At 64.4% G+C, this 27,479-nt stretch overlaps 1 protein-coding gene across 1 annotated transcript in view; it reads left to right on the plus strand.

Annotated features, from left to right (window-relative positions):
* The window catches only part of GPAA1 (glycosylphosphatidylinositol anchor attachment 1), a 104,969-nt gene that overhangs the window by 44,115 nt on the left and 33,375 nt on the right, over nt 1-27,479 (plus strand). Inside the window, 4 exon segments of the mRNA XM_075580933.1 lie at nt 4,166-4,267; nt 6,869-7,065; nt 19,632-19,828; nt 24,409-24,562. Coding sequence (XP_075437048.1) covers nt 4,166-4,267; nt 6,869-7,065; nt 19,632-19,828; nt 24,409-24,562 — 650 coding nt within the window.

Below are 27,479 nucleotides of genomic sequence, written 5' to 3' on the forward strand. Positions count from 1 at the left end.
ACACAGGGCAGAGTCACTATACGGAGCACGCACACACAGGGCAGAGTCACTATACGGAGCACGCACACACACAGGGCAGAGTCACTATACGGAGCACCCACACATATAGGGCAGAGTCACTATACGGAGCACGCACGAACACAGGGCAGAGTCACACACAGAGCAGAGTCACTATACAGAGCACGCACACACACAGGGCAGAGTCACTATACGGAGCACGCACACACAGGGCAGAGTCACTATACGGAGCACGCACACACACAGGGCAGAGTCGCTATACGGAGCACGCACACACAGGGCAGAGTCGCTATACGGAGCACGCACACACAGGGCAGAGTCACTATACGGAGCACGCACACACACAGGGCAGAGTCACTATACGGAGCACGCACACACAGGGCAGAGTCACTATACGGAGCACGCACACACACAGGGCAGAGTCGCTATACGGAGCACGCACACACAGGGCAGAGTCACTATACGGAGCACGCACACACACAGGGCAGAGTCACTATACTGAGCACCCACACATATAGGGCAGAGTCACTATACGGAGCACGCACGAACACAGGGCAGAGTCACACACAGAGCAGAGTCACTATACAGAGCACGCACACACACAGGGCAGAGTCACTAAACGGAGCACCCACACACACAGGGCAGAGTCACTATACGGAGCACGCACACACACAGGGCAGAGTCACTATACGGAGCACGCACACACAGGGCAGAGTCACACACAGAGCAGAGTCACACACAGAGCAGAGTCACTATACAGAGCACGCACACACACAGGGCAGAGTCACTAAACGGAGCACCCACACACACAGGGCAGAGTCACTATACGGAGCACGCACACACACAGGGCAGAGTCACTATACGGAGCACGCACACACACAGGGCAGAGTCACTATACTGAGCACGCACACACACAGGGCAGAGTCACTATACGGAGCACGCACACACACAGGGCAGAGTCACTATACTGAGCGCACACACAGGGCAGAGTCACTATACGGAGCACGCACACACAGGGCAGAGTCACTATACTGAGCACGCACACACACAGGGCAGAGTCACTATACGGAGCACGCACACACAGAGGGCAGAGTCACTATACGGAGCACGCACACACACAGGGCAGAGTCACTATACGGAGCACGCACACACACAGGGCAGAGTCACTATACGGAGCACGCACACACACAGGGCAGAGTCACTATACGGAGCACGCACACACAGGGCAGAGTGACTATACGGAGCACGCACACACACAGGGCAGAGTCGCTATACGGAGCACGCACACACAGGGCAGAGTCACTATACGGAGCACGCACACACAGGGCAGAGTCACTATACGGAGCACGCACACACACAGGGCAGAGTCACTATACGGAGCACGCACACAGGGCAGAGTCACTATACGGAGCACGCACACAGAGGGCAGAGTCACTATACGGAGCATGCACACACACACAGGGCAGAGTCACTATACGGAGCACGCACACACACAGGGCAGAGTCACTATACGGAGCATGCACACACACAGGGCAGAGTCACTATACGGAGCACGCACACACACACAGGGCAGAGTCACTATACTGAGCACGCACACACAGGGCAGAGTCACTATACGGAGCACGCACGCACACAGGGCAGAGTCACTATACGGAGCACGCACACACACAGAGCAGAGTCACTATACGGAGCACGCACACACAGGGCAGCGTCACTATACGGAGCACGCACACACACAGGGCAGAGTCACTATACGGAGCACGCACACAGAGGGCAGAGTCACTATACGGAGCACGCACACACAGGGCAGAGTCACTATACGGAGCACGCACACACAGGGCAGAGTCACTATACGGAGCACGCACACACACAGGGCAGAGTCACTATACGGAGCACGCACACAGAGGGCAGAGTCACTATACGGAGCACGCACACACAGAGCAGAGTCACTATACGGAGCACGCACACACACAGGGCAGAGTCACTATACGGAGCACGCACACACAGGGCAGAGGCACTATACGGAGCACGCACACAGGGCAGAGTCACTATACGGAGCACGCACACAGAGGGCAGAGTCACTATACGGAGCACGCACACACAGGGCAGAGTCACTATACGGAGCACGCACACACACAGGGCAGAGTCACTATACGGAGCACGCACACACAGGGCAGAGTCACTATACGGAGCACGCACACACACAGGGCAGAGTCGCTATACGGAGCACGCACACACACAGGGCAGAGTCACTATACGGAGCACGCACACACACAGGGCAGAGTCACTATACTGAGCACGCACACACACAGGGCAGAGTCACTATACGGAGCACGCACACAGGGCAGAGTCACTATACGGAGCACGCACACACACAGGGCAGAGTCACTATACGGAGCACGCACACACACAGGGCAGAGTCACTATACGGAGCACGCACACACACAGGGCAGAGTCACTATATGGAGCACGCACACACACAGGGCAGAGTCACTATACGGAGCACGCACACACAGGGCAGAGTCACTATACGGAGCACGCACACACACAGGGCAGAGTCGCTATACGGAGCACGCACACACAGGGCAGAGTCACTATACGGAGCACGCACACACACAGGGCAGAGTCACTATACGGAGCACGCACACACACAGGGCAGAGTCACTATATGGAGCACGCACACACACAGGGCAGAGTCACTATACGGAGCACGCACACACAGGGCAGAGTCACTATACGGAGCACGCACACACAGGGCAGAGTCACTATATGGAGCACGCACACACACAGGGCAGAGTCACTATACGGAGCACGCACACAGGGCAGAGTCACTATACGGAGCACGCACACACAGGGCAGAGTCACTATACGGAGCACGCACACACACAGGGCAGAGTCACTATACGGAGCATGCACACACACAGGGCAGAGTCACTATACGGAGCACGCACACACACACAGGGCAGAGTCACTATACTGAGCACGCACACACAGGGCAGAGTCACTATACGGAGCACGCACGCACACAGGGCAGAGTCACTATACGGAGCACGCACACATACAGAGCAGAGTCACTATACGGAGCACGCACACACAGGGCAGAGTCACTATACGGAGCACGCACACACACAGGGCAGAGTCACTATACGGAGCACGCACACAGAGGGCAGAGTCACTATACGGAGCACGCACACACAGGGCAGAGTCACTATACGGAGCACGCACACACAGGGCAGAGTCACACACAGGGCAGAGTCACTATACGGAGCACGCACATAGAGGGCAGAGTCACTATACGGAGCACGCACACACAGAGCAGAGTCACTATACGGAGCACGCACACACACAGGGCAGAGTCACTATACGGAGCACGCACACACAGGGCAGAGGCACTATACGGAGCACGCACACAGGGCAGAGTCACTATACGGAGCACGCACACAGAGGGCAGAGTCACTATACGGAGCACGCACACACAGGGCAGAGTCACTATACGGAGCACGCACACACACAGGGCAGAGTCACTATACGGAGCACGCACACACACAGGGCAGAGTCACTATACGGAGCACGCAACCACACGGGGCAGAGTCACTATACGGAGCACGCACACACACAGGGCAGAGTCACTATACGGAGCACGCACACACACAGGGCAGAGTCACTATACGGAGCACGCACACACACACAGGGCAGAGTCACTATACGGAGCACGCACACACAGGGCAGAGTCACACACAGGGCAGAGTCACTATACGGAGCATGCACACACACAGGGCAGAGTCACTATACGGAGCACGCACACACACAGGGCAGAGTCACTATACTGAGCACACACACACAGGGCAGAGTCACTATACTGAGCACACACACACAGGGCAGAGTCACTATACGGAGCACGCACACACACAGGGCAGAGTCACTATACGGAGCACGCACACACACAGGGCAGAGTCTCCCCGCGCGGAGCGCCCTGCTCTGTGTTCTCATGCCACGGTACTGTGTGCTCGTCTGGCCGGGGCACGTGGTCAGTGGGAGGTCCCATGCGGTAGTGAGGGACCGTGGCTTTCTGATCCCGGAGACGCAGCACGTGGCGGCTTGTGGTTTCCCGGGCCTGGTTACAGGAGCTTCTCTGTGTCCCCCGCAGGGCAGATATACTGGGCCAAGGACATCATCTTCCTGGTGAACGAGCATGACCTGATGGGGATGGAGGCGTGGCTGGAGGGGTACCACGACGTCAACGTGACCGGTAACCGAGACCCCACGGCGCCTGGGGGCTCTACTCGGGCAGGGAGGGGGTTAATCAGCATGGCTGCAAGTGTCGTGCCTCCTTGTGCCGGCAGGGACAGCCCTTGGTGTCGCCCTGTGCCGGGAAGACTGTCACGGGGCTATCTCCCACACTGTGAGACCGGGGCCATCTCCCACACTGTGAGACCGGGGCCATCTCCCACACTGTGAGACCGGGGCCATCTCCCACACTGTGAGACCGGGGCCATCTCCCACACTGTGAGACCGGGGCCATCTCCCACACTGTGAGACCGGGGCTATCTCCCACAATGTTAGACCGGGGCTATCTCCCACACTGTGAGACCGGGGCCATCGCACACACTGTGAGACCGGGGCCATCTCCCACACTGTGAGACCGGGGCCATCTCCCACACTGTGAGACCGGGGCCATCTCCCACACTGTGAGACCGGGGCCATCTCCCACACTGTGAGACCGGGGCCATCTCCCACACTGTGAGACCGGGGCCATCTCCCACACTGTGAGACCGGGGCCATCTCCCACACTGTGAGACCGGGGCCATCTCCCACACTGTGAGACCGGGGCCATCTCCCACAATGTTAGACCGGGGCTATCTCCCACACTGTGAGACCGGGGCTATCTCCCACACTGTGAGACCGGGGCTATCTCCCACACTGTGAGACCGGGGCTATCTCCCACACTGTGAGACCGGGGCTATCTCCCACACTGTGAGACCGGGGCCATCTCCCACACTGTGAGACCGGGGCCATCTCCCACACTGTGAGACCGGGGCCATCTCCCACACTGTGAGACCGGGGCCATCTCCCACACTGTGAGACCGGGGCCATCTCCCACACTGTGAGACCGGGGCCATCTCCCACACTGTGAGACCGGGGCCATCTCCCACACTGTGAGACCGGGGCCATCTCCCACACTGTGAGACCGGGGCCATCTCCCACACTGTGAGACCGGGGCCATCTCCCACACTGTGAGACCGGGGCCATCTCCCACACTGTGAGACCGGGGCCATCTCCCACACTGTGAGACCGGGGCCATCTCCCACACTGTGAGACCGGGGCCATCTCCCACACTGTGAGACCGGGGCCATCTCCCACACTGTGAGACCGGGGCTATCTCCCACACTGTGAGACCGGGGCTATCTCCCACACTGTGAGACCGGGGCTATCTCCCACACTGTGAGACCGGGGCTATCTCCCACACTGTGAGACCGGGGCTATCTCCCACACTGTGAGACCGGGGCTATCTCCCACACTGTGAGACCGGGGCTATCTCCCACACTGTGAGACCGGGGCTATCTCCCACACTGTGAGACCGGGGCTATCTCCCACACTGTGAGACCGGGGCTATCTCCCACACTGTGAGAGCGGGGCTATCTCCCACACTGTGAGAGCGGGGCTATCTCCCACACTGTGAGAGCGGGGCTATCTCCCACACTGTGAGAGCGGGGCTATCTCCCACACTGTGAGAGCGGGGCTATCTCCCACACTGTGAGAGCGGGGCTATCTCCCACACTGTGAGAGCGGGGCTATCTCCCACACTGTGAGAGCGGGGCTATCTCCCACACTGTGAGAGCGGGGCTATCTCCCACACTGTGAGAGCGGGGCTATCTCCCACACTGTGAGAGCGGGGCTATCTCCCACACTGTGAGAGCGGGGCTATCTCCCACACTGTGAGAGCGGGGCTATCTCCCACACTGTGAGAGCGGGGCTATCTCCCACACTGTGAGAGCGGGGCTATCTCCCACACTGTGAGACCGGGGCTATCTCCCACACTGTGAGACCGGGGCTATCTCCCACAATGTGAGACCGGGGCCATCTCCCACACTGTGAGACCGGGGCTATCTCCCACACTGTGAGACCGGGGCTATCTCCCACACTGTGAGACCGGGGCTATCTCCCACACTGTGAGACCGGGGCTATCTCCCACACTGTGAGACCGGGGCTATCTCCCACGCTGTGAGACCGGGGCTATCTCCCACGCTGTGAGACCGGGGCTATCTCCCACGCTGTGAGACCGGGGCTATCTCCCACGCTGTGAGACCGGGGCTATCTCCCACGCTGTGAGACCGGGGCTATCTCCCACACTGTGAGACCGGGGCCATCTCCCACACTGTGAGACCGGGGCTATCTCCCACACTGTGAGACCGGGGCTATCTCCCACACTGTGAGACCGGGGCTATCTCCACACTGTGAGACCGGGGCTATATCGCACACTGGGAGACCGGGGCTATTGCACACACACTGGGAGGGTCCAGGGGCTATCTCCCACACTGTGAGACCGGGGCTATCTCCCACACTGTGAGACCGGGGCCATCTCCCACACTGTGAGACCGGGGCTATCTCCCACACTGTGAGACCGGGGCCATCTCCCACACTGTGAGACCGGGGCCATCTCCCACACTGTGAGACCGGGGCTATCTCCCACACTGTGAGACCGGGGCTATCTCCCACACTGTGAGACCGGGGCCATCTCCCACACTGTGAGACCGGGGCTATCGCACACACTGGGAGGGTCCAGGGGCTATCGCACACACTGGGAGGGTCCGGGGGCTTTGTTCTCACCCTCTCCCTTGTATCCTCCCAGAGATAAAGTCCTCGGTGATGATAGGGCGAGCTGGTGCCATTCAGGCCGCTATCTCCCTGGAGGTGGGCAGCGATGTGCTCACCAGCTTCGACGTGGCGCTGGAAGGGCTGAACGGGCAGCTGCCAAACCTGGACCTGGTGAATCTGTTCCACGCCTTCTGCCAGAAGAACTCTCTGCTCTGCACCCTCCAGGGCAAGGTGAGGCCTGGTCACCTTCGCCCCCCCACCCCCCCGTGCTGCCTCTCACCTCCTGGTCACCTCGCGGCCACATCACCGGTCACCTCCTGCCCCCCCCCCCCCCCCCGCCCGGTGCTGCCCCTCTGTGTTACCTCCTGGTCACCTCGGGGCCACATCACCGGTCACCTCCTGCCCCCCCCCCCCCGCCCGGTGCTGCCCCTCTGTGTTACCTCCTGGTCACCTCGCGGCCACATCGCCAGTCACTTCCTGCCCCCCTGTGCTTCCCTCTGTCACCTCCTGGTCACCTCGGGGCCACATCGCCGGTCACCTCCTGCCCCCTCCCCTGTACTGTCTCTCACCTCCTGGTCACCTTGGGGCCACATCGCCGGTCACTTCCTGTCCCCCCTGTGCTGCCCCCCTGTCACCTCCTGGTCACATCGCCGGTCACTTCCTGCCCTCCCCCTGTGCTCCCATCCCCGCTCTGGACCTGCCTCCTTCCTGTGCTCCCGTCCCCGCTCCGGGCCTGCCTCCTTTCTCTGCTCCCATCCCCGCTCTGGACCTGCCTCCTTCCTGTGCTCCCGTCCCCGCTCCGGACCTGCCTCCTTTCTCTGCTCCCATCCCCGCTCCGGACCTGCCTCCTTCCTGTGCTCCCGTCCTCGCTCCGGACCTGCCTCCTTTCTGTGCTCCCGTCCCCGCTCCGGACCTGCCTCCTTCCTGTGCTCCCGTCCCCGCTCCGGACCTGCCTCCTTTCTGTGCTCCCGTCCCCGCTCCGGACCTGCCTCCTTCCTGTGCTCCCGTCCTCGCTCCGGACCTGCCTCCTTTCTGTGCTCCCGTCCCCGCTCCGGACCTGCCTCCTTCCTGTGCTCCCGTCCCCGCTCCGGACCTGCCTCCTTCCTGTGCTCCCGTCCCCGCTCCGGACCTGCCTCCTTCCTGTGCTCCCGCTCCCACTCCGGACCTGCCTCCTTTCTGTGCTCGTGTCCCCGCTCCGGACCTGCCTCCTTTCTGTGCTCCCGTACCCGCTCCGGACCTGCCTCCTTTCTGTGCTCCCGTCCCCGCTCCGGACCTGCCTCCTTCCTGTGCTCCCGTCCTCGCTCCGGACCTGCCTCCTTTCTGTGCTCCCGTCCCCGCTCCGGACCTGCCTCCTTCCTGTGCTCCCGTCCCCGCTCCGGACCTGCCTCCTTCCTGTGCTCCCGCTCCGGACCTGCCTCCTTCCTGTGCTCCCGTCCCCGCTCCGGGCCTGCCTACCTTTCTCTGCTCCCGTCCCCGCTCCGGGCCTGCCTACCTTTCTCTGCTCCCATCCCCGCTCCGGACCTGCCTCCTTCCTGTGCTCCCGTCCTCGCTCCGGACCTGCCTCCTTTCTGTGCTCCCGTCCCCGCTCCGGACCTGCCTCCTTCCTGTGCTCCCGTCCCCGCTCCGGACCTGCCTCCTTCCTGTGCTCCCGCTCCGGACCTGCCTCCTTCCTGTGCTCCCGCTCCCACTCCGGACCTGCCTCCTTTCTGTGCTCGTGTCCCCGCTCCGGACCTGCCTCCTTTCTGTGCTCCCGTACCCGCTCCGGACCTGCCTCCTTTCTGTGCTCCCGTCCCCGCTCCGGACCTGCCTCCTTCCTGTGCTCCCGTCCTCGCTCCGGACCTGCCTCCTTTCTGTGCTCCCGTCCCCGCTCCGGACCTGCCTCCTTCCTGTGCTCCCGTCCCCGCTCCGGACCTGCCTCCTTCCTGTGCTCCCGCTCCGGACCTGCCTCCTTCCTGTGCTCCCGCTCCCACTCCGGACCTGCCTCCTTCCTGTGCTCCCGCTCCGGACCTGCCTCCTTCCTGTGCTCCCGCTCCCGCTCCGGACCTGCCTCCTTTCTGTGCTCGTGTCCCCGCTCCGGACCTGCCTCCTTTCTGTGCTCCCGTACCCGCTCCGGACCTGCCTCCTTTCTGTGCTCCCGTCCCCGCTCCGGACCTGCCTCCTTCCTGTGCTCCCGTCCTCGCTCCGGACCTGCCTCCTTTCTGTGCTCCCGTCCACGCTCCGGACCTGCCTCCTTTCTGTGCTCCCGTCCCCGCTCCGGACCTGCCTCCTTTCTGTGCTCCCGTCCCCGCTCCGGACCTGCCTACCTTTCTCTGCTCCCATCCCCGCTCCGGACCTGCCTCCTTCCTGTGCTCCCGCTCCGGACCTGCCTCCTTCCTGTGCTCCCGTCCCCGCTCCGGACCTGCCTCCTTCCTGTGCTCCCGCTCCCACTCCGGACCTGCCTCCTTTCTGTGCTCGTGTCCCCGCTCCGGACCTGCCTCCTTTCTGTGCTCCCGTACCCGCTCCGGACCTGCCTCCTTCCTGTGCTCCCGTCCCCGCTCCGGACCTGCCTCCTTTCTGTGCTCCCGTCCCCGCTCCGGACCTGCCTCCTTCCTGTGCTCCCGTCCCCGCTCCGGACCTGCCTCCTTCCTGTGCTCCCGCTCCGGACCTGCCTCCTTCCTGTGCTCCCGCTCCCACTCCGGACCTGCCTCCTTTCTGTGCTCGTGTCCCCGCTCCGGACCTGCCTCCTTTCTGTGCTCCCGTACCCGCTCCGGACCTGCCTCCTTTCTGTGCTCCCGTCCCCGCTCCGGACCTGCCTCCTTCCTGTGCTCCCGTCCTCGCTCCGGACCTGCCTCCTTTCTGTGCTCCCGTCCCCGCTCCGGACCTGCCTCCTTCCTGTGCTCCCGTCCCCGCTCCGGACCTGCCTCCTTCCTGTGCTCCCGCTCCGGACCTGCCTCCTTCCTGTGCTCCCGCTCCCACTCCGGACCTGCCTCCTTCCTGTGCTCCCGCTCCGGACCTGCCTCCTTCCTGTGCTCCCGCTCCCGCTCCGGACCTGCCTCCTTTCTGTGCTCGTGTCCCCGCTCCGGACCTGCCTCCTTTCTGTGCTCCCGTACCCGCTCCGGACCTGCCTCCTTTCTGTGCTCCCGTCCCCGCTCCGGACCTGCCTCCTTCCTGTGCTCCCGTCCTCGCTCCGGACCTGCCTCCTTTCTGTGCTCCCGTCCACGCTCCGGACCTGCCTCCTTTCTGTGCTCCCGTCCCCGCTCCGGACCTGCCTCCTTTCTGTGCTCCCGTCCCCGCTCCGGACCTGCCTACCTTTCTCTGCTCCCATCCCCGCTCCGGACCTGCCTCCTTCCTGTGCTCCCGCTCCGGACCTGCCTCCTTCCTGTGCTCCCGTCCCCGCTCCGGACCTGCCTCCTTCCTGTGCTCCCGCTCCCACTCCGGACCTGCCTCCTTTCTGTGCTCGTGTCCCCGCTCCGGACCTGCCTCCTTTCTGTGCTCCCGTACCCGCTCCGGACCTGCCTCCTTCCTGTGCTCCCGTCCCCGCTCCGGACCTGCCTCCTTCCTGTGCTCCCGTCCTCGCTCCGGACCTGCCTCCTTTCTGTGCTCCCGTCCCCGCTCCGGACCTGCCTCCTTTCTGTGCTCCCGTACCCGCTCCGGACCTGCCTCCTTTCTGTGCTCCCGTCCCCGCTCCGGACCTGCCTCCTTTCTGTGCTCCCGTCCCCGCTCCGGACCTGCCTCCTTCCTGTGCTCCCGTCCCCGCTCCGGACCTGCCTCCTTTCTGTGCTCCCGTCCCCGCTCCGGACCTGCCTCCTTCCTGTGCTCCCGTCCCCGCTCCGGACCTGCCTCCTTTCTGTGCTCCCGTCCCCGCTCCGGACCTGCCTCCTTCCTGTGCTCCCGTCCCCGCTCCGGACCTGCCTCCTTCCTGTGCTCCCGTCCCCGCTCCGGACCTGCCTCCTTTCTGTGCTCCCGTCCCCGCTCCGGACCTGCCTCCTTCCTGTGCTCCCGTCCTCGCTCCGGACCTGCCTCATTTCTGTGCTCCCGTCCCCGCTCCGGACCTGCCTCCTTTCTCTGCTCCCGTCCCCGCTCCGGACCTGCCTCCTTCCTGTGCTCCCGTCCCCGCTCCGGACCTGCCTCCTTTCTGTGCTCCCGTCCCCGCTCCGGACCTGCCTCCTTCCTGTGCTCCCGTCCTCGCTCCGGACCTGCCTCCTTTCTGTGCTCCCGTCCCCGCTCCGGACCTGCCTCCTTTCTCTGCTCCCGTCCCCGCTCCGGACCTGCCTCCTTCCTGTGCTCCCGTCCCCGCTCCGGACCTGCCTCCTTTCTGTGCTCCCGTCCCCGCTCCGGACCTGCCTCCTTTCTGTGCTCCCGTCCCCGCTCCGGACCTGCCTCCTTCCTGTGCTCCCGTCCCCGCTCCGGACCTGCCTCCTTTCTGTGCTCCCGTCCCCGCTCCGGACCTGCCTCCTTTCTGTGCTCCCGTCCCCGCTCCGGACCTGCCTCCTTCCTGTGCTCCCGTCCCCGCTCCGGACCTGCCTCCTTACTGTGCTCCCGCCCCCGCTCCGGACCTGCCTCCTTTCTGTGCTCCCGTCCCCGCTCTGGACCTGCCTCCTTCCTGTGCTCCCGTCCCCGCTCCGGACCTGCCTCCTTTCTGTGCTCCCGTCCCCGCTCCGGACCTGCCTCCTTTCTGTGCTCCCGTCCCCGCTCCGGACCTGCCTCCTTTCTGTGCTCCCGTCCCCGCTCCGGACCTGCCGCCTTTCTCTGCTCCCGTCCCCGCTCCGGACCTGCCTCCTTTCTCTGCTCCCGTCCTCGCTCCGGACCTGCCTCCTTTCTGTGCTCCCGTCCCCGCTCCGGACCTGCCTCCTTTCTGTGCTCCCGTCCCCGCTCCGAACCTGCCTCCTTCCTGTGCTCCCGTCCCCGCTCCGGACCTGCCTCCTTCCTGTGCTCCCGTCCCCGCTCCGGACCTGCCTCCTTCCTGTGCTCCCGGACCTGCCTCCTTTCTCTGCTCCCGTCCCCGCTCCGGACCTGCCTCCTTTCTGTGCTCCCGTCCTCGCTCCGGACCTGCCTCCTTTCTGTGCTCCCGTCCCCGCTCCGGACCTGCCTCCTTTCTCTGCTCCCGTCCCCGCTCCAGACCTGCCTCCTTTCTCTGCTCCCGTCCCCGCTCCGGACCTGCCTCCTTTCTGTGCTCCCGTCCTCGCTCCGGACCTGCCTCCTTTCTGTGCTCCCGTCCCCGCTCCGGACCTGCCTCCTTCCTGTGCTCCCGTCCCCGCTCCGGACCTGCCTCCTTTCTGTGCTCCCGTCCTCGCTCCGGACCTGCCTCCTTTCTCTGCTCCCGTCCCCGCTCCGGACCTGCCTCCTTTCTCTGCTCCCGGACCTGCCTCCTTTCTCTGCTCCCGTCCCCGCTCCGGACCTGCCTCCTTTCTCTGCTCCCGGACCTGCCTCCTTTCTCTGCTCCCGGACCTGCCTCCTTCCTGTGCTCCCGTCCCCGCTCCGGACCTGCCTCCTTCCTGTGCTCCCGTCCCCGCTCCGGACCTGCCTCCTTTCTGTGCTTCCGTCCCCGCTCCGGACCTGCCTCCTTTCTGTGCTCCCGTCCCCGCTCCGGACCTGCCTCCTTCCTGTGCTCCCATCCTCGCTCCGGACCTGCCTCCTTCCTGTGCTCCCGTCCCCGCTCCGGACCTGCCTCCTTTCTGTGCTCCCGTCCTCGCTCCGGACCTGCCTCCTTTCTCTGCTCCCGTCCCCGCTCCGGACCTGCCTCCTTTCTCTGCTCCCGGACCTGCCTCCTTCCTGTGCTCCCTTCCCCGCTCCGGACCTGCCTCCTTCCTGTGCTCCCGTCCCGCTCCGGACCTGCCTCCTTTCTGTGCTCCCGTCCCCGCTCCGGACCTGCCTCCTTCCTGTGCTCCCGTCCCTGCTCCGGACCTGCCTCCTTTCTGTGCTCCCGTCCTCGCTCCGGACCTGCCTCCTTTCTGTGCTCCCGTCCTCGCTCCGGACCTGCCTCCTTCCTGTGCTCCCGCCCCCGCTCCGGACCTGCCTCCTTCCTGTGCTCCCGTCCCCGCTCCGGACCTGCCTCCTTCCTGTGCTCCCGTCCCCGCTCCGGACCTGCCTCCTTCCTGTGCTCCCGTCCCCGCTCCGGACCTGCCTCCTTTCTGTGCTCCCGTCCCCGCTCCGGACCTGCCTCCTTTCTGTGCTCCCGTCCCCGCTCCGGACCTGCCTCCTTCCTGTGCTCCCGTCCTCGCTCCGGACCTGCCTCCTTTCTGTGCTCCCGTCCCCGCTCCGGACCTGCCTCCTTCCTGTGCTCCCGTCCCCGCTCCGGACCTGCCTCCTTCCTGTGCTCCCGCTCCGGACCTGCCTCCTTCCTGTGCTCCCGCTCCCACTCCGGACCTGCCTCCTTTCTGTGCTCGTGTCCCCGCTCCGGACCTGCCTCCTTTCTGTGCTCCCGTACCCGCTCCGGACCTGCCTCCTTTCTGTGCTCCCGTCCCCGCTCCGGACCTGCCTCCTTCCTGTGCTCCCGTCCTCGCTCCGGACCTGCCTCCTTTCTGTGCTCCCGTCCCCGCTCCGGACCTGCCTCCTTCCTGTGCTCCCGTCCCCGCTCCGGACCTGCCTCCTTCCTGTGCTCCCGCTCCGGACCTGCCTCCTTTCTGTGCTCCCGTCCCCGCTCCGGACCTGCCTCCTTCCTGTGCTCCCGTCCCCGCTCCGGACCTGCCTCCTTTCTGTGCTCCCGTCCCCGCTCCGGACCTGCCTCCTTCCTGTGCTCCCGTCCCCGCTCCGGACCTGCCTCCTTCCTGTGCTCCCGTCCCCGCTCCGGACCTGCCTCCTTTCTGTGCTCCCGTCCACGCTCCGGACCTGCCTCCTTTCTGTGCTCCCGTCCCCGCTCCGGACCTGCCTCCTTTCAGTGCTCCCGTCCCCGCTCCGGACCTGCCTACCTTTCTCTTCTCCCATCCCCGCTCCGGACCTGCCTCCTTCCTGTGCTCCCGCTCCGGACCTGCCTCCTTCCTGTGCTCCCGTCCCCGCTCCGGACCTGCCTCCTTCCTGTGCTCCCGCTCCCACTCCGGACCTGCCTCCTTTCTGTGCTCGTGTCCCCGCTCCGGACCTGCCTCCTTTCTGTGCTCCCGTACCCGCTCCGGACCTGCCTCCTTCCTGTGCTCCCGTCCCCGCTCCGGACCTGCCTCCTTCCTGTGCTCCCGTCCTCGCTCCGGACCTGCCTCCTTTCTGTGCTCCCGTCCCCGCTCCGGACCTGCCTCCTTTCTGTGCTCCCGTACCCGCTCCGGACCTGCCTCCTTTCTGTGCTCCCGTCCCCGCTCCGGACCTGCCTCCTTTCTGTGCTCCCGTCCCCGCTCCGGACCTGCCTCCTTCCTGTGCTCCCGTCCCCGCTCCGGACCTGCCTCCTTTCTGTGCTCCCGTCCCCGCTCCGGACCTGCCTCCTTCCTGTGCTCCCGTCCCCGCTCCGGACCTGCCTCCTTTCTGTGCTCCCGTCCCCGCTCCGGACCTGCCTCCTTCCTGTGCTCCCGTCCCCGCTCCGGACCTGCCTCCTTCCTGTGCTCCCGTCCCCGCTCCGGACCTGCCTCCTTTCTGTGCTCCCGTCCCCGCTCCGGACCTGCCTCCTTCCTGTGCTCCCGTCCTCGCTCCGGACCTGCCTCATTTCTGTGCTCCCGTCCCCGCTCCGGACCTGCCTCCTTTCTGTGCTCCCGTCCCCGCTCCGGACCTGCCTCCTTCCTGTGCTCCCGTCCCCGCTCCGGACCTGCCTCCTTACTGTGCTCCCGCCCCCGCTCCGGACCTGCCTCCTTTCTGTGCTCCCGTCCCCGCTCCGGACCTGCCTCCTTCCTGTGCTCCCGTCCCCGCTCCGGACCTGCCTCCTTTCTGTGCTCCTGTCCCCGCTCCGGACCTGCCTCCTTCCTGTGCTCCCGTCCCCGCTCCGGACCTGCCTCCTTTCTGTGCTCCCGTCCCCGCTCCGGACCTGCCTCCTTCCTGTGCTCCCGTCCCCGCTCCGGACCTGCCTCCTTTCTGTGCTCCCGTCCCCGCTCCGGACCTGCCTCCTTTCTGTGCTCCCGTCCCCGCTCCGGACCTGCCGCCTTTCTCTGCTCCCGTCCCCGCTCCGGACCTGCCTCCTTTCTCTGCTCCCGTCCTCGCTCCGGACCTGCCTCCTTTCTGTGCTCCCGTCCCCGCTCCGGACCTGCCTCCTTTCTGTGCTCCCGTCCCCGCTCCGAACCTGCCTCCTTCCTGTGCTCCCGTCCCCGCTCCGGACCTGCCTCCTTCCTGTGCTCCCGTCCCCGCTCCGGACCTGCCTCCTTCCTGTGCTCCCGGACCTGCCTCCTTTCTCTGCTCCCGTCCCCGCTCCGGACCTGCCTCCTTTCTGTGCTCCCGTCCTCGCTCCGGACCTGCCTCCTTTCTGTGCTCCCGTCCCCGCTCCGGACCCGCCTCCTTTCTCTGCTCCCGTCCCCGCTCCAGACCTGCCTCCTTTCTCTGCTCCCGTCCCCGCTCCGGACCTGCCTCCTTTCTGTGCTCCCGTCCTCGCTCCGGACCTGCCTCCTTTCTGTGCTCCCGTCCCCGCTCCGGACCTGCCTCCTTCCTGTGCTCCCGTCCCCGCTCCGGACCTGCCTCCTTTCTGTGCTCCCGTCCTCGCTCCGGACCTGCCTCCTTTCTCTGCTCCCGTCCCCGCTCCGGACCTGCCTCCTTTCTCTGCTCCCGGACCTGCCTCCTTTCTCTGCTCCCGTCCCCGCTCCGGACCTGCCTCCTTTCTCTGCTCCCGGACCTGCCTCCTTCCTGTGCTCCCGTCCCCGCTCCGGACCTGCCTCCTTCCTGTGCTCCCGTCCCCGCTCCGGACCTGCCTCCTTTCTGTGCTTCCGTCCCCGCTCCGGACCTGCCTCCTTTCTGTGCTCCCGTCCCCGCTCCGGACCTGCCTCCTTCCTGTGCTCCCATCCTCGCTCCGGACCTGCCTCCTTCCTGTGCTCCCGTCCCCGCTCCGGACCTGCCTCCTTTCTGTGCTCCCGTCCTCGCTCCGGACCTGCCTCCTTTCTCTGCTCCCGTCCCCGCTCCGGACCTGCCTCCTTTCTCTGCTCCCGGACCTGCCTCCTTCCTGTGCTCCCGTCCCCGCTCCGGACCTGCCTCCTTCCTGTGCTCCCGTCCCGCTCCGGACCTGCCTCCTTTCTGTGCTCCCGTCCCCGCTCCGGACCTGCCTCCTTCCTGTGCTCCCGTCCCTGCTCCGGACCTGCCTCCTTTCTGTGCTCCCGTCCTCTCTCCGGACCTGCCTCCTTTCTGTGCTCCCGTCCTCGCTCCGGACCTGCCTCCTTCCTGTGCTCCCGCCCCCGCTCCGGACCTGCCTCCTTCCTGTGCTCCCGTCCCCGCTCCGGACCTGCCTCCTTCCTGTGCTCCCGTCCCCGCTCCGGACCTGCCTCCTTCCTGTGCTCCCGTCCCCGCTCCGGACCTGCCTCCTTTCTGTGCTCCCGTCCCCGCTCCGGACCTGCCTCCTTCCTGTGCTCCCGTCCCTGCTCCGGACCTGCCTCCTTTCTGTGCTCCCGTCCTCGCTCCGGACCTGCCTCCTTTCTGTGCTCCCGTCCTCGCTCCGGACCTGCCTCCTTTCTGTGCTCCCGTCCCCGCTCCGGACCTGCCTACCTTTCTCTGCTCCCGGACCTGCCTCCTTCCTGTGCTCCCGCCCCCGCTCCGGACCTGCCTCCTTCCTGTGCTCCCGTCCCCGCTCCGGACCTGCCTCCTTTCTGTGCTCCCGTCCCCGCTCCGAACCTGCCTCCTTCCTGTGCTCCCGTCCCCGCTCCGGACCTGCCTCCTTTCTGTGCTCCCGTCCCCGCTCCGGACCTACCTCCTTCCTGTGCTCCCGTCCCCGCTCCGGACCTGCCTCCTTTCTCTGCTCCCCGACCTGCCTCCTTTCTGTGCTCCCGTCCCCGCTCCGGACCTGCCTCCTTTCTCTGCTCCCGTCCCCGCTCCGGACCTGCCTCCTTCCTGTGCTCCCGTCCCCGCTCCGGACCTGCCTCCTTCCTGTGCTCCCGTCCTCGCTCCGGACCTGCCTCCTTTCTGTGCTCCCGTCCTCGCTCCGGACCTGCCTCCTTTCTGTGCTCCCGTCCCCGCTCCGGACCTGCCTCCTTCCTGTGCTCCCGTTCCCTCTCCGGACCTGCCTCCTTCCTGTGCTCCCGTCCCCGCTCCGGACCTGCCTCCTTCCTGTGCTCCCGTCCACGCTCCGGACCTGCCTCCTTTCTGTGCTCCCGTCCCCGCTCCGGACCTGCCTCCTTTCTGTGCTCCCGTCCACGCTCCGGACCTGCCTCCTTCCTGTGCTCCCGTCCCCGCTCCGGACCTGCCTCCTTCCTGTGCTCCCGTCCACGCTCCGGACCTGCCTCCTTCCTGTGCTCCCGTACCCGCTCCGGACCTGCCTCCTTTCTGTGCTCCCGTCCCCGCTCCGGACCTGCCTCCTTTCTGTGCTCCCGTCCCCGCTCCGGACCTGCCTCCTTCCTGTGCTCCCGTCCTCGCTCCGGACCTGCCTCCTTTCTGTGCTCCCGTCCACGCTCCGGACCTGCCTCCTTCCTGTGCTCCCGTCCCCGCTCCGGACCTGCCTCCTTCCTGTGCTCCCGTCCCCGCTCCGGACCTGCCTCCTTTCTGTGCTCCCGTCCCCGCTCCGGACCTGCCTCCTTTCTGTGCTCCCGTCCCCGCTCCGGACCTGCCTCCTTTCTGTGCTCCCGTCCCCGCTCCGGACCTGCCTCCTTCCTGTGCTCCCGTCCACGCTCCGGACCTGCCTCCTTCCTGTGCTCCCGTCCTCGCTCCGGACCTGCCTCCTTCCTGTGCTCCCGTCCACGCTCCGGACCTGCCTCCTTCCTGTGCTCCCGTCCCCGCTCCGGACCTGCCTCCTTTCTGTGCTCCCGTCCCCGCTCCGGACCTGCCTCCTTTCTCTGCTCCCGTCGCCGCTCCGGACCTGCCTCCTTTCTCTGCTCCCGTTACCGCTCCGGACCTGCCTCCTTTCTCTGCTCCCGTCCCCGCTCCGGACCTGCCTCCTTCCTGTGCTCCCGCCCCCGCTCCGGACCTGCCTCCTTCCTGTGCTCCCGCCCCCGCTCCGGACCTGCCTCCTTCCTGTGCTCCCGTCCCCGCTCCGGACCTGCCTCCTTTCTGTGCTCCCGTCCCCGCTCCGGACCTGCCTCCTTTCTCTGCTCCCGTCCCCGCTCCGGACCTGCCTCCTTCCTGTGCTCCCGTCCCCGCTCCGGACCTGCCTCCTTTCTGTGCTCCCGTCCCTGCTCCGGACCTGCCTCCTTTCTGTGCTCCCGTCCCCGCTCCGGACCTGCCTCCTTTCTGTGCTTCCGTCCTCGCTCCGGACCTGCCTCCTTCCTGTGCTCCCGTCCCCGCTCCGGACCTGCCTCCTTTCTGTGCTCCCGTCCCCGCTCCGAACCTGCCTCCTTTCTGTGCTCCCGTCCCCGCTCCGGACCTGCCTCCTTTCTGTGCTCCCGTCCTCGCTCCGGACCTGCCTCCTTTCTGTGCTCCCGTCCCCGCTCTGGACCTACCTCCTTCCTGTGCTCCCGTCCCCGCTCCGGACCTGCCTCCTTTCTGTGCTCCCGTCCCCGCTCCGGACCTGCCTCCTTTGTGCTCCCGTCCCTGCTCCGGACCTGCCTCCTTCCTGTGCTCCCGTTCCCGCTCCGGACCTGCCTCTTTTCTCTGCTCCCGTCCCCGCTCCGGACCTGCCTCCTTCCTGTGCTCCCGTCCCCGCTCCGGACCTGCCTCCTTTCTGTGCTCCCGACCCCGCTCCGGACCTGCCTCCTTTCTGTGCTCCCGTTCCCGCTCCGGACCTGCCTCCTTTCTCTGCTCCCGTCCCCGCACCGGACTTGCCTCCTTCCTGTGCTCCCGCTCCGGACCTGCCTCCTTCCTGTGCTCCCGTCCCCGCTCCGGACCTGCCTCCTTTCTGTGCTCCCGTCCCCGCTCCGGACTTGCCTCCTTCCTGTGCTCCCGTCCCCGCTCCGGACCTGCCTCCTTTCTGTGCTCCCGTCCCTGCTCCGGACCTGCCTCCTTTCTGTGCTCCCGTCCTCTCTCCGGACCTGCCTCCTTCCTGTTCTCCCGTCCCCGCTCCGGACCTGCCTCCTTTCTGTGCTCCCGTCCCCGCTCCGGACCTGCCTCCTTTCTGTGCTCCCGTCCCCGCTCCGGACCTGCCTCCTTTCTGTGCTCCCGTCCCCGCTCCGGACCTGCCTCCTTTCTGTGCTCCCGTCCCCGCTCCGGACCTGCCTCCTTTCTCTGCTCCCGCCCCGCTCCGGACCTGCCTCCTTTCTGTGCTCCCGTCCCCGCTCCGGACCTGCCTCCTTTCTGTTCTCCCGTCCCCGCTCCGGACCTGCCTCCTTTCTGTGCTCCCGTCCCCGCTCCGGACCTGCCTCCTTCCTGTGCTCCCGTCCCCGCTCCGGACCTGCCTCCTTCCTGTGCTCCCGTCCTCGCTCCGGACCTGCCTCCTTTCTGTGCTCCCGTCCCCGCTCCGGACCTGCCTCCTTTCTGTGCTCCCGTCCCCGCTCCGGACCTGCCTCCTTCCTGTGCTCCCGTCCCCGCTCCGGACCTGCCTCCTTTCTGTGCTCCCGTCCCCGCTCCGGACCTGCCTCCTTTCTGTGCTCCCGTCCCCGCTCCGGACCTGCCTCCTTTCTGTGCTCCCGTCCCCGCTCCGGACCTGCCTCCTTCCTGTGCTCCCGTCCCCGCTCCGGACCTGCCTCCTTTCTGTGCTCCCGTCCCCGCTCCGGACCTGCCTCCTTTCTGTGCTCCCGTCCCCGCTCCGGACCTGCCTCCTTCCTGTGCTCCCGCTCCGGACCTGCCTCCTTCCTGTGCTCCCGCCCCGCTCCTTTCTGTGACACGGAGGTCTCTCTCTCGTGCAGCTGCAGCGCGGGGACTATGACACCTTGCCCGGATACATCCACAACCTGCACACCATGCTGCTCATGGTGCTTAAGCAGGGCTCCGGCCGCCCCCAGGGAGATCACGGCCTCTTCCTGCGCTACCACATCGAGGCCATCACCCTGCGCGGCATCAACAGCTTCCGCCCGTATAAGTACGACATGAACCTCCTGGGAAAGTAAGTATACCCCCCCTCATTACTGTTCCCGACACCTTTATTGGGGTGCGGTATTGTTGGGGTGCGGTTTTGTTGGGGTGAGGTATGATTGGGGTGCGGTATGATTGGGGTGCGGTATGATTGGGGTGTGGTATGATTTGGGTGCGGTATGATTGGGGTGCGGTTTTGTTGGGGTGCGGGATTATTGGGGTGCGGTATTGTTGGGGTCAGTAGAGAAGACGAGATGCAGGATCCCCTGGGGACTGACTCGCCAGGCACGGGAGCTGTTCTTTGTGTCTTCTGTATCGTACCAAGGCTTTCTGTAGTCATTAGTCCATCTTGTCACTACGTAACCTTGTGGTTGGAGGCCATCTTTGTCACCGTCACCATGTGGGGGGGGGGAGGGAGAGGGGGGACAGAGACCATGGGTCCTTTCTGCTTTTATTGTATGTAGAATTGTATTTATATAGCGCTGACAATTTACGCAGCGCCTTATAAAATGACCATACAAGGTAAATAAACGACACATCAGTGGGGATAAGTGCAACACACAAATAACAACGTAAGGCAAAAGGAGACACTGCCACACAGAGCTTACACTCTAAGTGGTATATTGTGAGGCTTACAGATACATTATTATAAGTGCAAACAGGGGAGATGCGGCTCATCTGGAGGTCGTAGCAGAGACTCAGAGTTTAATCAGCTGGTTCTTTAGAGAGATTAGTTTTCAGCTGGGCTCTGAATGTGAAAACTTCAGGTGCTGGACAATTGAGTGGAAGCGCGTTCCACAGGTAGGGAGAGAGGGAAGCGCGTTCCACATGTAGTTAGAGAGGGAATCGCGTTCCACAGGTAGGGAGAGAGGGAAGCGCGTTCCACAGGTAGGGAGAGAGGGAAGCGCGTTCCACAGGTAGGGAGAGAGGGAAGCGCGTTCCACAGGTAGGGAGAGAGGGAAGCGCGTTCCACAGGTAGGGAGAGAGGGATGCCCGTTTCACAGATAGGGAGAGATTAGGGAGGGAAGCGCATTCCACAGGTAGGGAGACAGGGAAGCCCGTTCCACAGGTAGGGAGAGATGGAAGCGCGTTCCACAGGTAGGGAGAGGGAAGCGCGTTCCACAGGCAGGGAGAGATTAGTGAGGGAAGCCCGTTCCACAGGTAGGGAGAAATTAGTGAGGGAAGCCCGTTCCACAGGTAGGGAGAGATTAGGGAAGGAAGCGCGTTCCACAGGTAGGGAGACAGGGAAGCCCGTTTCACAGGTAGGGAGAGATTAGGGAGGGAAGCGCATTCCATAGGTAGGGAGACAGGGAAGCCCGTTCCACAGGTAGGGAGAAATTAGTGAGGGAAGCCCGTTCCACAGGTAGGGAAGCGCGTTCCACTGGTAGGGAGAGATTAGTGGGAGAGGGAAGCGCGTTCCAAAAGTAGGGAGAGATGAGTGAGAGGGAAGCGCGTTCCACAGGTAGGGAGAGATTAGTGAGAGGGAAGCGCGTTCCACAGGTAGGGAGAGATTAGTGAGAGGGAAGCGCGTTCCACAGGTAGGGAGAGATTAGTGAGAGGGAAGCACGTTCCACAGGTAGGGAGAGAGTGAGAGGGAAAGTGTGGTAATTGTGAGAAGTATTGAAAGAGACTGATAGATGAAAATGGGAAAGGGTAATAGTGCAGGACGTAGCCCCGTGGTGGGAGGGACAGACACGGTTGGACATAGCCCCTGGTGGGAGGGACAGACACGGTTGGAGACTGCCCCATGGTGGCAGGGACAGACACTGTTGGAGACTGCCCCGTGGTGGGAGGGACAGACACGGTTGGAGACTGCCCCGTGGTGGGAGGGACAGACACGGTTGGAGACTGCCCCGTGGTGGGAGGGACAGACACGGTTGGAGACTGTCCCCTGGTGGGAGGGACAGACACGGTTGGAGACTGCCCCCTGGTGGGAGGGACAGACACGGTTAGAGACTGCCCCGTGGTGAGAGGGACAGACACGGTTGGAGACTGCCCCGTGGTGGGAGGGACAGACACGGTTGGAGATTGCCCCCTGGTGGGAGGGACAGACACGGTTGGAGACTGCCCCGTGGTGGGAGGGACAGACACGGTTGGAGACTGCCCCGTGGTGGGAGGGACAGACACGGTTGGAGACTGCCCCGTGGTGGGAGGGACAGACACGGTTGGAGACTGCCCCGTGGTGGCAGGGACAGACACGGTTGGAGATTGCCCCCTGGTGGGAGGGACAGACACGGTTGGAGACTGCCCCGTGGTGAGAGGGACAGACACGGTTGGAGACTGCCCCGTGGTGGGAGGGACAGACACGGTTGGAGACTGCCCCGTGGTGGGAGGGACAGACACGGTTGGAGACTGCCCCCTGGTGGGAGGGACAGACACGGTTGGAGACTGCCCCTGGTGGGAGGGACAGACACGGTTGGAGACTGCCCCCTGGTGGGAGGGACAGACACTGTTGGAGACTGCCCCCTGGTGGGAGGGACAGACACGGTTGGAGACTGCCCCGTGGTGGGAGGGACAGACACGGTTGGAGACTGCCCCTGGTGGGAGGGACAGACACGGTTGGAGACTGCCCCCTGGTGGGAGGGACAGACACTGTTGGAGACTGCCCCCTGGTGGGAGGGACAGACACGGTTGGAGACTGCCCCGTGGTGGGAGGGACAGACACGGTTGGAGACTGCCCCCTGGTGGGAGGGACAGACACTGTTGGAGACTGCCCCGTGGTGGGAGGGACAGACACGGTTGTAGACTGCCCCCTGGTGGGAGGGACAGACACGGTTGGAGACTGCCCTGTGGTGGGAGGGACAGACACGGTTGGAGACTGCCCCCTGGTGGGAAGGACAGACACGGTTGGAGACTGCCCCCTGGTGGGAGGGACAGACACGGTTGGAGACTGCCCCCTGGTGGGAGGGACAGACACGGTTGGAGACTGCCCCGTGGTGGGAGGGACAGACACGGTTGGAGACTGCCCCCTGGTGGGAGGGACAGACACGGTTGGAGACTGCTCCTGGTGGGAGGGACAGACACGGTTGGGGACAGACACGGTTGGACACTGCCCCGTGGTGGGAGGGACAGACACAGTTGGAGACTGCCCCCTGGTGGGAGGGACAGACATGGTTGGAGACTGCCCCCTGGTGGGAGGGACAGACACGGTTGGAGACTGCCCCCTGGTGGGAGGGACAGACACGGTTGGAGACTGCCCCCTGGTGGGAGGGACAGACACGGTTGGAGACTGCCCCCTGGTGGGAGGGACAGACACGGTTGGAGACTGCCCCGTGGTGGGAGGGACAGACACGGTTGGAGACTGCCCCGTGGTGGGAGGGACAGACACGGTTGGAGACTGCCCCGTGGTGGGAGGGACAGACACGGTTGGAGACTGCCCCGTGGTGGCAGGGACAGACACGGTTGGAGATTGCCCCCTGGTGGGAGGGACAGACACGGTTGGAGACTGCCCCGTGGTGAGAGGGACAGACACGGTTGGAGACTGCCCCGTGGTGGGAGGGACAGACACGGTTGGAGACTGCCCCGTGGTGGGAGGGACAGACACGGTTGGAGACTGCCCCCTGGTGGGAGGGACAGACACGGTTGGAGACTGCCCCTGGTGGGAGGGACAGACACGGTTGGAGACTGCCCCCTGGTGGGAGGGACAGACACTGTTGGAGACTGCCCCCTGGTGGGAGGGACAGACACGGTTGGAGACTGCCCCGTGGTGGGAGGGACAGACACGGTTGGAGACTGCCCCTGGTGGGAGGGACAGACACGGTTGGAGACTGCCCCCTGGTGGGAGGGACAGACACTGTTGGAGACTGCCCCCTGGTGGGAGGGACAGACACGGTTGGAGACTGCCCCGTGGTGGGAGGGACAGACACGGTTGGAGACTGCCCCCTGGTGGGAGGGACAGACACTGTTGGAGACTGCCCCGTGGTGGGAGGGACAGACACGGTTGTAGACTGCCCCCTGGTGGGAGGGACAGACACGGTTGGAGACTGCCCTGTGGTGGGAGGGACAGACACGGTTGGAGACTGCCCCCTGGTGGGAAGGACAGACACGGTTGGAGACTGCCCCCTGGTGGGAGGGACAGACACGGTTGGAGACTGCCCCCTGGTGGGAGGGACAGACACGGTTGGAGACTGCCCCGTGGTGGGAGGGACAGACACGGTTGGAGACTGCCCCCTGGTGGGAGGGACAGACACGGTTGGAGACTGCTCCTGGTGGGAGGGACAGACACGGTTGGGGACAGACACGGTTGGACACTGCCCCGTGGTGGGAGGGACAGACACAGTTGGAGACTGCCCCCTGGTGGGAGGGACAGACACGGTTGGAGACTGCCCCCTGGTGGGAGGGACAGACACGGTTGGAGACTGCCCCCTGGTGGGAGGGACAGACACGGTTGGAGACTGCCCCCTGGTGGGAGGGACAGACACGGTTGGAGACTGCCCCGTGGTGGGAGGGACAGACACGGTTGGAGACTGCCCCGTGGTGGGAGGGACAGACACGGTTGGAGACTGCCCCCTGGTGGGAGGGACAGACACGGTTGGAGACTGCCCCCTGGTGGGATTGACAGACACGGTTGGAGACGTCCCTCCTTTCTGCCACTTTCCTTGTTCTCCCCAGGACCCTAGAAGGAATGTTCCGGAAACTGAACAACCTATCGGAGCGCCTCCACCAGTCCTACTTCTTCTACCTGATGCCCTCCTTGTCCCGCTTCGTCTCGATCGGGATCTACATGCCGGCCATTGGCTTCATCATCCTCATCCTCATCCTCAAGATATCCTTTGCTACGGCCCAAAAACTAACGCACTACGTGTGATGGAAAAATCCTTCTATCGCGTCATGGTGTGTGAGGGGGAGGCTGGCACTGCCGCTGCCCGCGCTGTACCTGTGCTGTGTGTGTGTGAGGGGGAGGCTGGCACTGCCGCTGCCCGCGCTGTACCTGTGCTGTGTGTGTGTGAGGGGGAGGCTGGCACTGCCGCTGCCCGCGCTGTACCTGTGCTGTGTGTGTGTGAGGGGGAGGCTGGCACTGCCGCTGCCCGCGCTGTACCTGTGCTGTGTGTGTGTGAGGGGGAGGCTGGCACTGCCGCTGCCCGCGCTGTACCTGTGCTGTGTGTGTGTGAGGGGGAGGCTGGCACTGCCGCTGCCCGCGCTGTACCTGTGCTGTGTGTGTGTGAGGGGGAGGCTGGCACTGCCGCTGCCCGCGCTGTACCTGTGCTGTGTGTGTGTGAGGGGGAGGCTGGCAATGCCGCTGCCCGCGCTGTACCTGTGCTGTGTGTGTGTGAGGGGGAGGCTGGCACTGCCGCTGCCCGCGCTGTACCTGTGCTGTGTGTGTGTGTGTGAGGGGGAGGCTGGCACTGCCTGCGCTGTACCTGTGCTGTGTATACATGGTGTAGTAGTGTGTGTGAGGGGGAGGCTGGCACTGCCGCTGCCTGCGCTGTACCTGTGCTGTGTATACATGGTGTAGTAGTGTGTGTGAGGGGGAGGCTGGCACTGCCGCTGCCTGCGCTGTACCTGTGCTGTGTATACATGGTGTAGTAGTGTGTGTGAAGGGAAAGCTGGCACTGCCTGCGCTGTACCTGTGCTGTGTATACATGGTGTAGTAGTGTGTGTGAGGGGGAGGCTGGCACTGCCTGCGCTGTACCTGTGCTGTGTATACATGGTGTAGTAGTGTGTGTGAGGGGGAGGCTGGCACTGCCGCTGCCCGCGCTGTACCTGTGCTGTGTATACATGGTGTAGTAGTGTGTGTGTGAGGGGAGGCTGGCACTGCCGCTGCCCGCGCTGTACCTGTGCTGTGTGTGTGTGAGGGGGAGGCTGGCACTGCCGCTGCCCGCGCTGTACCTGTGCTGTGTGTGTGTGAGGGGGAGGCAGGCACTGCCGCTGCCTGCGCTGTACCTGTGCTGTGTATACATGCTGTAGTAGTGTGTGAGGAGGAGGCTGGCACTGCCGCTGCCCGCGCTGTACCTGTGCTGTGTATACATGGTGTAGTAGTGTGTGAGAGGGAGGCTGGCACTGCCCGCGCTGTACCTGTGCGGTGTATACATGGTGTAGTAGTGTGTGTGAGGGGGAGGCTGGCACTGCCGCTGCCCGCGCTGTACCTGTGCTGTGTATACATGGTGTAGTAGTGTGTGTGAGGGGGAGGCTGGCACTGCCGCTGCCCGCGCTGTACCTGTGCTGTGTATACATGGTGTAGTAGTGTGTGAGAGGGAGGCTGGCACTTCCGCTGCCTGCGCTGTACCTGTGCTGTGTATACATGGTGTAGAAGTGTGTGTGAGGGGGAGGCTGGCACTGCCGCTGCCCGCGCTGTACCTGTGCTGTGTATACATGGTGTAGAAGTGTGTGTGAGGAGGAGGCTGGCACTGCCCGCGCTGTACCTGTGCTGTGTATACATGGTGTAGAAGTGTGTGTGAGGGGGAGGCTGGCACTGCCGCTGCCCGCGCTGTACCTGTGCTGTGTATACATGGTGTAGTAGTGTGTGTGAGGGGGAGGCTGGCACTGCCCGCGCTGTACCTGTGCTGTGTATACATGGTGTAGTAGTGTGTGTGAGGGGGAGGCTGGCACTGCCGCTGCCTGCGCTGTACCTGTGCTGTGTATACATGGTGTAGTAGTGTGTGTGAGGGGGAGGCTGGCACTGCCGCTGCCCGCGCTGTACCTGTGCTGTGTATACATGGTGTAGTAGTGTGTGTGAGGGGGAGGCTGGCACTGCCGCTGCCCGTGCTGTGCCTGTGCTGTGTATACATGGTGTAGGAGTGTGTGTGAGGGGGAGGCTGGCACTGCCCGCGCTGTACCTGTGCTGTGTATACATGGTGTAGTAGTGTGTGTGGGGGGGAGGCTGGCACTGCCCCTGCACGCGCTGTACCTGTGCTGTGTATACATGGTGTAGTAGTGTGTGTGAGGGGGAGGCTGGCACTGCCCGCGCTGTACCTGTGCTGTGTATACATGGTGTAGGAGTGTGTGTGAGGGGGAAGCTGGCACTGCCGCTGCCTGCGCTGTACCTGTGCTGTGTATACATGGTGTAGTAGTGTGTGTGAGGGGGAGGCTGCCGCTGCCCGCGCTGTACCTGTGCTGTGTGTGTGTGAGGGGGAGGCTGGCACTGCCGCTGCCCGCGCTGTACCTGTGCTGTGTGTACATGGTGTAGTAGTGTGTGTGAGGGGGAGGCTGGCACTGCCGCTGCCTGCGCTGTACCTGTGCTGTGTATACATGCTGTAGTAGTGTGTGAGGAGGAGGCTGGCACTGCCGCTGCCCGCGCTGTACCTGCGCTGTGTATACATGGTGTAGTAGTGTGTGAGGGGGAGGCTGGCACTGCCGCTGCCCGCGCTGTACCTGTGCTGTGTATACATGGTGTAGTAGTGTGTGAGAGGGAGGCTGGCACTGCCGCTGCCTGCGCTGTACCTGTGCTGTGTATACATGGTGTAGAAGTGTGTGTGAGGGGGAGGCTGGCACTGCCGCTGCCCGCGCTGTACCTGTGCTGTGTATACATGGTGTAGTAGTGTGTGTGAGGGGGAGGCTGGCACTGCCCGCGCTGTACCTGTGCTGCGTATACATGGTGTAGTAGTGTGTGTGTGAGGGGGAGGCTGGCACTGCCCGCGCTGTACCTGTGCTGTGTATACATGGTGTAGTAGTGTGTGTGAGGGGGAGGCTGGCATTGCCGCTGCCCGCGCTGTACCTGTGCTGTGTATACATGCTGTAGTAGT

Source organism: Ascaphus truei, chromosome 2 (genome assembly GCF_040206685.1).
Source record: "Ascaphus truei isolate aAscTru1 chromosome 2, aAscTru1.hap1, whole genome shotgun sequence".
In the NCBI taxonomy this organism is placed as follows: domain Eukaryota; kingdom Metazoa; phylum Chordata; class Amphibia; order Anura; family Ascaphidae; genus Ascaphus; species Ascaphus truei.